At 32.9% G+C, this 10,044-nt stretch overlaps 2 protein-coding genes across 3 annotated transcripts; one reads left to right on the top strand and one right to left on the bottom strand.

The window, feature by feature from the left end:
* Positions 1-445: 445 nt before the first annotated feature.
* On the bottom strand, positions 446-6,368 carry LOC120636496 (peptidyl-prolyl cis-trans isomerase, rhodopsin-specific isozyme-like). 2 transcript variants are annotated; one of them, XM_039908010.1, is made up of 7 exons: positions 6,264-6,368; positions 5,207-5,388; positions 4,111-4,315; positions 3,047-3,166; positions 2,775-2,857; positions 1,301-1,440; positions 446-624 (listed from the first exon to the last, which is right to left on the bottom strand). In XM_039908010.1, the coding sequence occupies exons 2-7, from the start codon at positions 5,252-5,254 to the stop codon at positions 528-530; spliced, it is 693 nt and encodes a 230-aa protein (XP_039763944.1). In that variant the 5' UTR covers positions 5,255-5,388; positions 6,264-6,368; the 3' UTR covers positions 446-527. The 2 variants fall into 2 exon arrangements, with proteins under 2 accessions (XP_039763944.1, XP_039763938.1); XM_039908004.1 differs by lacking the exons at positions 5,207-5,388; positions 6,264-6,368 and adding an exon at positions 4,424-4,560.
* Positions 6,369-6,772: 404 nt separating this feature from the next.
* On the top strand, positions 6,773-8,013 carry LOC120637479 (enhancer of yellow 2 transcription factor-like). Its single transcript, XM_039909343.1, has 2 exons — positions 6,773-6,946; positions 7,633-8,013. Exons 1-2 carry the CDS (start codon positions 6,888-6,890, stop codon positions 7,853-7,855), a joined length of 282 nt encoding a protein of 93 aa, XP_039765277.1. The 5' UTR covers positions 6,773-6,887; the 3' UTR covers positions 7,856-8,013.
* The last annotated feature ends 2,031 nt before the right edge of the window (positions 8,014-10,044 follow it).

The following is a 10,044-nucleotide window of genomic DNA, read 5'->3' as shown; positions in this document are numbered from 1 at the left end:
ATCAAACTATTATATTGATCTTCCTAAATTAATGTACAAATGTCTTTTAATAAAAGTACCTAGTCACTTTTCAGACAGAGCAAAAAACAAAATATCACTGATTTTCCATTTCAAGGTATGAAAACTCGTAGATTAGATACATGTGAATAATTTAGTTTATACCTATAGGGTACATTTACGGTATATTTTTCTCATCAGCCAAGTTGGGTAACTTTGGTTTTAATGGTAATTGTTTTTTTTTCGTGGATGCCAACGGCTTATACCTTATAATTAAATAGCATTTGGTGCAATTAAACAAATTGAATAAAAATTAATTACAAAAATATAGGTAGGTATATATAATAACAACATTTAAAAAAATAAAGTTACCTAACTTGATGGTATAAAATTATCCAAAGACAAACATCACAAACTTTGATATAAATAATATTGTTATCTTCCTTTAGTCAACATTTCATAAAATAACATTAATACAGTAACATAAATAGGTAAGTAAATAAATACTGACATAATCAACAGTGTTTTTTTTAAATCTCCATTTTACCAATCATCCATTGAAAGAATCCCAAAACAGAAAAAGACATCGTTAGTGGAACTGCGGTAGCTTTTATCCAACCCCATATACTGAAAAGAACAAATAAGTTTTTTTTATGAACGAAATAAATTACTAAGTAGGGGTGCCACGATGGAGTAATTGATAGAATCTTCCTGTAGTAAAGTATCTAGTCTATTTTTTCTTGCTTGTTTTATAATGTTACAAAAAGTTTTTACTTTACGTAAAGTTTGTGTTCAAATTGTTAAGAAAAGAATAAAAAACACACCTACGTTTACAGTTTATGAAAAAAAAAATACTGCTATAGATTATCTAGGGAGGAAATTGGGAAAGAGAATCTCGCCTTTAACTCCTGTTAATATCAATCTCAAAGTGACACATGTTTTTCATATAATTTGCGTAATATAATTGTTGTGACGCACCAGTTTTTTTTAGTTTTTTTTTTTTTACAACATTCAACAATAGAGGGCGATCCTCTAGCTCCAAAGCATGCTTAGCTTGTGTTATGGGTACTAAGATAGCTGTTGAATATTTTTATGAATATAATATACATAAATACTTATATACACATAAACACCCAGACACTGAAAAACAATCATGTTCATCACACAAACATTTTCCAGTTGTGGGAATCGAACCAACGGCCTAGGACTCAGAAAGCAGGGTCGCTGCCCACTGCGCCAGTCGGCTGTCAAAATTAAGTTTAGTTAATTATTGAATAATTAAGTAAGGTTGGTAAATAATTACTCGTAAGGATCGTCAGAAATATAAAAGGGCTGGGTTGGAAGCAGCCCACTGCTGAAAATGTAAACGTGTTCTGTTGGCCGGTCATCCCCATCGGTGGGTGTTTGCTCCACTATATGAACCACTTTTTGGCCCTCAACCACCTGTGAATAAAATAGATTATTAATGGTTGCACAGTAGCTTAGCTCAGTTACTTCACTAAACAATAATAATTTAATGCAAACAAGAAAATATATTACCCGGCTAAGATTCTTGTGGGCTCTTGTTAGCAATGGCGTGCACTAAATACATGCACAAAAGCACTGCCTACCCTAAAATTGATATATATCTCGTATAGGAGGAAGATTAGGAGATTATTAGGGATTAGGAGAAGGATTTCTGCCATTTTATGCAATTTTCTGGTAAGAAACCCAGTACACGCCACTGATTGTTAGACCAAGGGCGCATTTGGAACCCTCGTAGCTTAAGGTGTAAGTTAGCGATCGAACGCATGTGATAGTTTGCATTAATAAAGAATATTCGAATATGAAAAAAAAAAAATTCAAATTATTGTTATTCTCGTGCCACTATCCATGACAGCAAGAAATTGCTTGCAAACTGCAATAATTTCGAAAATCCACTTACAATACACAACATAAGTGGGTATAATTGGTAATACTCGGAGTATTCCGTAAGTATGTAGATGTATGTTCAAACTAGCCCGGACTCATTGCGCATTGCTATGCTTTGTACTGTTAGGTTACATTATTATTAAATAGAAAAAGCCTGAGTTTATAGCCATGAAAAGTACAACTGCTTTAAATATTGAATAGAAGCCATGAAATATCTTCTTCTGTGGTAAATCACAGAAGATACACAATATCAAACAATCTTAGACGTCCAGATGCTGAATGCATTGGACACAGCAGTGTCAAATTTTTTAAGTTACCTTTACATTTACACATAAGGCAGTGTGTGTTGGCAATACTAAGTAGATGCTTTTCAATATTATGGGAGTTTCGAATAGAAGGTCTATTTCCTACCACTTGGCCATGACATTGACGATCTTTTACAAGCATGATGACTTGCAGAACATCTTGACTAAACATGAATATCTACCCAGACGATCTGTAGACGGTGTATGTGTCATGAACGGGAATCAAACCCTGGCCCTAAAAAGGGTGTTAACTCAGTTAAGTCGTATGATAGAAATAAAATACTTCCTTTTCGCAATTCCATATTATACATTATGAATATTAAGCTTAATTTGCCATACTCAGAATTCCATTGTAAAGTCAACCTATCCTGAGGATACTCCGGTATAAAGCGAAACGTACGCAGAGAGTACATCGCCGAAGATCTGTTTTGTGTGGAGTATAAAGATTGAAGAAATTATAAATTACACAATACAAATTCTCCTGCTTTTTGCGGAGTATAGCAAATTAAGGTTAATTTTCAACTATACCTTTACTACCTTAATTACTTTTAGCATACCTACCTTCCCTATAACTGTGTGTAAACCGTCCAACCATGGAGTTCCTTTCGTTGTTATTATAAATTGGCAACCATTCGTATCCTTGCCTGAAATTATAAGACTGGAATTACTTCGGTACTGCAATACAAGTCTATTTGGAAAGTATGCGGATGGAGTATTGCAGTACTTAATATACTTTAATTGATATAATTGAAAAGAAAATTACGCGGTAACAACCATAACATCTGCAGTGTTTACATTAAAATTCCAATGCTTGTAGTCATGTATGGTCCTACCTTTATTGGCCATTGATACAAAACCAGCGCCACTGTGATGCGTGTCTAAGTTTTCATCAGCAAAAGTGTTTCCGTATATACTGATCGAGCCTGTACCATCATCAGCGACAACGTCGCCACCTGTAATAATTAGAACAATTATTTCAATGTGAAGGAAGGATAAAAATAGGTAGGTAACAGAAAATGATATCATTCCATAACTTAGTTAGTATCTAGGCCATTAGAAATAATGGAAACAGTTTTAAAGCTACCCTAACTTGGCTGCTTGTCTGATAATATATCTTATTGTTTGAAAACTTACAGCTTTACACACACAAAGAAAATTTGCGATAGTTCAAGAACAAAAACAATCGATTGGTTTTGGTAACCTTGAAGGTTGAGCTAAGTCGGTATCTGACTGGGTTATGGCTTTGCAGTTCCACCTTATACGTTACCTCCGTGCCTGAGCAGGTTAAGTCATGGTCATAACTAAGAATGAGGTCACTGTTAATAACCATTAGCTAAGGGTAGTCGTACGTTTTTTTAAACTGCCAACCCACACTGAAGCAGCTAGGTAGATCTATGCATGTATATTCCTCTCTAGTCTATCCTATGAGAAAATAGGCCTACGACCAGTTCGATAGTAGTCAGACTAATGGTGATTGACTATGCGATCGTGTACCACTAAGACTTTTCGTGCTCTGCAACGTTTGTTTCTGACATCCATTCGCGGCAGCTACTTACGCGCATTATTGATTAAATTTAGGCATAACTAAATAAAAAAATATACTATGACAATACAAACATCGCCATTGAGCCCCAAAGTAAGCTTAGCTTGTGCTATTGGTACTAAAATATCTAATGAATATAATACACATAAATACCTATAATATACAGCATTTTTAATGCTTGTAGTACTTACAAACACCTAGGCACTGAAAAACATTAATGCTCATCACACAAAAAAAAATTCCAGTTGTGAGAATCGAACCCACGGCACTCAGAAAACAGGGACGATGCCCACTGCTGTAACCGGCTGTCAAAACTACATGTCACGTAATGGAAAACAAATGAAACCTCGGTACCTTGTATCATGAATCGTTTTATAATGCGATTAAATCTTGTCCCTGTGTATGATTTTCCCTTTACTCCTTTCGTAGCTAAGATTTTGAAATTTTTAACAGCTTTTGGTGCTAAATCTCCGAAAAGTCCAATAACGATTCGACCTATGGGCTTATCTTTGCTATGAACATCCAAGTAAACTTGATCAGTGACTCTAAATTGACGCGCCTGAAATGAAAGAATGGATACATTTTAATTACCCATTTAACACTGTTGCGCAATAAATTTACGTAGGTAGCCACTTTAAAATTAAATTGTCTTAGTAAAATCACTTACGGAAATATCCAACACAAACTGAGATAAAATCAATAAGATCAAAAGGAAATTCATGATTGATAATTATTATTGTTATTTAAATTATAATATAAGATAATGTAATAGAATACTTTACGCAGACTAACCTTAGGAAGGTATGCCTACAACTACCAACATTGGTAAGACTGGATGTTAATTGGATAAAAGATTGTGGCAATGGAAAACATACAAGTGCGTTAAATTTTACAAAGTCAAGGATGGTTTAATTTGTGTCTCTTTACTCTTTCTAGAAGACAACCATGCATGGATGAATCCGAAGTTTGGAACATCAGGTTGCATATCAACTTTCAAACTCCCTGGTGCAGCTATAATTTCACGTGTTTCAAAGTTTCTCTATCTTGTGTGATGGAAGGAGCAATGTACCTACTGAGTACTGACCCCTCACATAAAGTTATCCCTCTGTAAACTCGGTAAACATTTATTTTTGGTTTGCGTTCCAGGCTAGCTGCCGATTCGTCCAAGTCCCTGCGATTTTAATATCGCTAAGTTGTACTCCCCAACTGATGTAGGATGCGTCCGTAGTCAATAGATGGGTCACGGCGCTCATATTGATTGACATGCACTTTCCTATACACTTTACCCACCATTCCATCTCCAAGCGCGCAAGCCACTCTGCAATAGGGATGATTCTTTGGCAGCTGTCGGCTGTAATATTGCAGGGTACGACAGTGAAGCAGACCTCTTCGAGTAGCGTATGTCGCGAAGTTCAATCTATCCATTAGAGATTGATATTGCTTGACAGACCTCTTGTGACTTTGAAGCTTTTGCTACACGTTGTGTTTTGTGTCCCATTTTATGCCAAGAAATCGAGGGATAGTGTCGGAGCTAGCACAGACTTCTCGAAATTGATTGTCTCGAAATTATTGTGTGATAACTGCATTTTCCTTATTGTGAAGGATATGTCGTCCTGTAGCTGATGCCTTAAGCTGTTTAGTAGGAGGAAATCGTCTAAATATACTACGCTCCTAATGCTGGTACTGCTTAGGAGTAGCAGTAAGCCATCAGATGATAGGTATTTTCGACGAGTATCTGCGAGTAAAAAAGCTATCATCTCATTGCTTACTAGATATATGATGGTTTTGGATTTGTATAAATGTTATGTTTGTTGTATGTCTCGGGAACTATGTAGTCGTATTATTTTGTCTATCCCCCTATTTTTTTAAAATAGCTTAGAACGGACAGGTCTTTTTAAATAAGGACTGAACTGGGAGGGGTTTAATGTTAAACTACTCTATGATAATCCTCAGTAATATGACGTAAAAGCGCTTCCCGGCATGCCATAAATCATCGGTTTCTTTACAGTACTCCGAATCTTTTGAAAAATTGTCGCTTGTATCTAATCAAAAAAAGAGTTAGAAGTAAGAGGTCTCTTTGGAATCATTAGACCAATCCACTAATGCTTCAAACGTTTTTTGCAATTCGTCTTTTTGACAAACCAAGGCATTATTTGTTGAACGCTCTATTAAGTACGAACGGGAATCTTTTTTTAAGGCTGCAGCTTCAAATCGTTTCAATTTATTCGTAGCTTTAAGCTCAACAAACGCGGGGGTAGCTAAACATTTATTTTGGGCGTCAGTAAATCCAATGGTGTACCAATCATCCCGATTAGTAGTTCGGTTTATTTTTCAAGATGCTTTATATGATGATATATCATTTGCTTTAACGTAGATGAGATCTTAAACGGTCGTACCGACATCGAATACAATGTTAATTTTATTACTTCTTCCCTCACTATTTTTGATAATGAGATTAGTTAAAAGGGCAATTGTAGTGACAAAATTTCGAAATGCTCATAACTCACGGTTTATGAATCTATTCTGGTTCTGCTTTTCTTTTCCGGGATTCCCAGAAATACTTTGGTTCTCCATTATCGGAGAGGTTGGTTAACTACTTTATAATTGATAATTTTAAATTTACTCACTAAGAACAAACGACGCTATAATAAAGAGCGGTCACCCGGTGCATAAGCTCGTTCGATAGGTTGCACAGGTTGCACACAGGGTCGCCACTATCGGAGAGGATCTAGAAAACACTGATTGGCGGTAAAAAGATAGCAAGATGGATTCCGGATATACCCGCAAAAACATTTTTACTTTTCAATAATATGGTACATTTGTAAAGCACTTTGAGATTTTGTATCTACTAATTTTCAAATATTATTGTATTCTCGATGTAAGTGAACTATTGTGTTCTTTTTTGAGAAAATAAATGTCTTTAATCTGATATAGGAAATAAATAATATTGGATTTTTATATTCACACCCTTGCTGTCACTTTATTTGTCTGTGGCTACTGATTGTCAGTTGTCAAAACGATTTTTTATTTTTACTTGTTTGATGTTTCCAAAACAACATCGAAGTTTTCTAAATTAATTAAATATTCAGCAATAACCTAGTTTCGTGAAACATTTGTTTATATCAACGATCATGACTGTAAACAATACTATTGCTCATCAACGTTTGATACTCAGTGGGGATCGCGAAAGGTATTTTTGTGAAATTTGTGATTTATTTTAATTGTTATACGCCGGGAACTATTTGGGTTCAGGGCAAATGTAAAGAACACTTCATAAATGATGCAAGCACTAAGGTCACGGATTTAGTTATTTACGTTGCCTGCCTGTATGATCTTGGAAACACATATGGAGCAATTTAAACGCTTTTTTTATTACTCAAATTATATTGTTGAAAATAATTAGATATTTCCTCATTTTTAAGAGAATATGATTGAATAGTTCTGCTAGTTAGAGCAAAAAATTACTTTCAATTTCCGAAACTTTGCTCACTTCAATCAATGGTGTTTTCACATTTCTATAGAAATTTTACAAACAAGCCTAATGATCATCGATCATATCAGTCAGTCAGTTAGACTGCAATTGATTCTGGCTTTTGGTGTATAATTTCCTTTTTAGGGTTTGAAACCCTAAATGGGTAAAAATGCAAAATATCCACAGATGATGTATTTCTGTTGCCGCTAAAAAAAACAGAATAAAATTAATATCCTAGGAAGCTCCCATTTACAGACATGATTTTTTTGCTATTTTTAAGATAACTGTATAGAACCCTTTATATGCAAGTCTGACTTGCACTTGGCTGGTTTTTATTTATATCACAGCTTCTAAAAGCATGACATTTCTAGCTATTACATATTTAAAAATTGTTTTTATTATAGGTTTAAGGAACTCTTAAGGCGAAGGCTAATTGAATGTGGATGGAGGGACCAAATCAGGATGGTGTGTCGTGAAATTGTAAAAGAGCATGATTCAAACTCCATTACACTTGATATGTTGGTGGCAAGAGTGACTCCACGAGCCAGAGCTTTAGTCCCAGATCCAGTTAAAAAAGAATTGCTCCAGAAAATCAAAACTCATCTTTTAACCCAAAAAAACCTTTAAATTGATTGTTGGATTTATAAATGTCTAAACAATGATATTTTGCTTCTTTTGGTTGGATGTTAAATCCAAGAAATGATGATGATTAATTTGAATCACAAAATTATGCATTTCTATTAGTTATGTTAAGAATAAAAATAAAATAATTCCTTTTAAACCAACAGTATATTTTATTTATAAACATTTACATTAACCAAAAATACATATATTGCTTACATACACATAATACTGCCATTAGATCCTATTTACCTGAATGTCATGACATGCTCTATTTTTAGACTTACAGCTTTTTTATTGAATCATCTAAAAATACCATATCTATGAATATGTTACTATTATGGCAAATAGGTATATATGTTTATTACATTGTAAGAACATTGTAAATATACATGGCAACTTTTGGCTTCAACCTATCCAAACTATGGTATTCTACACCAAATATGATCAGTTTGTCACAAACACCTATAAGTGATAAGTTTTATATAATTTTGAAATAATAAATTCAATTTATACTACAAATTGTTTATGTATTTTTAAACTAGAGTCTCTTAATCCACTAAATCAATCATTTCACGTCATATTATGAATTGAATGTTATCTATTTAATTAATCATCATCAACATACTACAGGGCACATCTCTCGAAATGAGAAGGGTTTTAGGCAACTCCACCAGGTTAGCCATGTACAAATTGGTAGGCTCTCAGACCTTTGAGAATGTTATGGAGAACCCTCATGCATGTTCCATCACAATTTAAGTATTTCTTCAGCACGAAATAGCATGTAACTCTGTATTTGTAAGAGATGCGTGCCTGGGATCAAACTTGGGCCCCTTCCCTAGCCGTTATCACTATTAGGGTATCATTTCTTCTACTTAATTATATCTATAAAAAATTTATGGGATTGCTGTTTTTAACCAAAAGAAAAGAAGCCATGTATTAAACAATGTTTCAAACTATTATACAATTTGAAACAATTTGATACTTTCCAGGACCCTTTAGTTTACATTTTTACATAATTTTCTAAATGGTATATTTTATCTAACACCTACAAATATATATTTTTTTTTAATTTTGAGCAATGCAATGTACATAATGCATAACTGTTCTTTTGAAATAAATTTTACTGCACATACACAGTAAAAATATATTTAAAAAATTTAATACATTTGATGAAATATTTATCTGTATAAAGGTTGAATAAAATAGATAATTAATATAAAATGCATAAGACATCAGCAAACAGTGATCATGCAGTATTATAAATAAAAACTTTATATATACATGCTATCTCCAGTTCTAGATCTGAGGAGAAAACTGTTAACCAATTATCTAAATGTAAAAATTTAACACCATTTTTTTTTGTAAAATGAAAATAAATAAATGCATTTTTAAAAGAAATTTAATAGGTACCTAGTTGAAATAATGAGCAATCAGTTTTCCTAGAGTAACATCCTTAAAGCTCTTAGATGCTCGATTTATATTTGATACATAATTTGTATGCTTAATTCAAATTTGTATGTACAACATAATATACAAATGGAATGTTTTATGGACTTGTTTATACCATTCATGGGTAGGTATGGTATATTTGATCACAATAAATCCTCTTATATAAAGTATTTATAACAATATCAGTACTCTTTTATATAATTAATTTATTAATTACATCTAATAGTTATATTTTTTTTCTTACCACTAAAACCATAACATGATTCTACATATACATCGACTAATTGATTATTAATTTACACAATACTGCTGATTACTATGAGCAATTAGTAGTTTTGAGAAGTTTTAGACTATAATTTGATTTTACCAAGAACAATGAAATTTCAGAATAATAATATTACATTTTTTTTTTTTACTTTTCGAGTATGTAAGTCAAGGTCATTGAATGTAATCCAAAGTATAAAATAATTGACAAATTTTAAAAACATTGCGGAAACTTATAATTTATTATAAATCATTATCAACTTGTCATACTATTCGATCAAATATTTTGGGCTAAAATAAAATAATAGTTTTATAAATTATAAATCACCCTTACATTTTGGCAACAATATTTTTTAAGTATCCCTAATTCTGTTAATAATACATAATATATTATGCATGTAATCAGCATAAATCACTTTGAGCATTTAATAATAATCAAGAAACCGTTCATAAGTGCACAGAAGGTTTAAAATTTAGGA

This window comes from Pararge aegeria, chromosome 3 (genome assembly GCF_905163445.1).
Source record: "Pararge aegeria chromosome 3, ilParAegt1.1, whole genome shotgun sequence".
In the NCBI taxonomy this organism is placed as follows: Eukaryota; Metazoa; Arthropoda; class Insecta; order Lepidoptera; family Nymphalidae; genus Pararge; species Pararge aegeria.
This window is presented reverse-complemented; position numbering and strand designations above follow the sequence as displayed.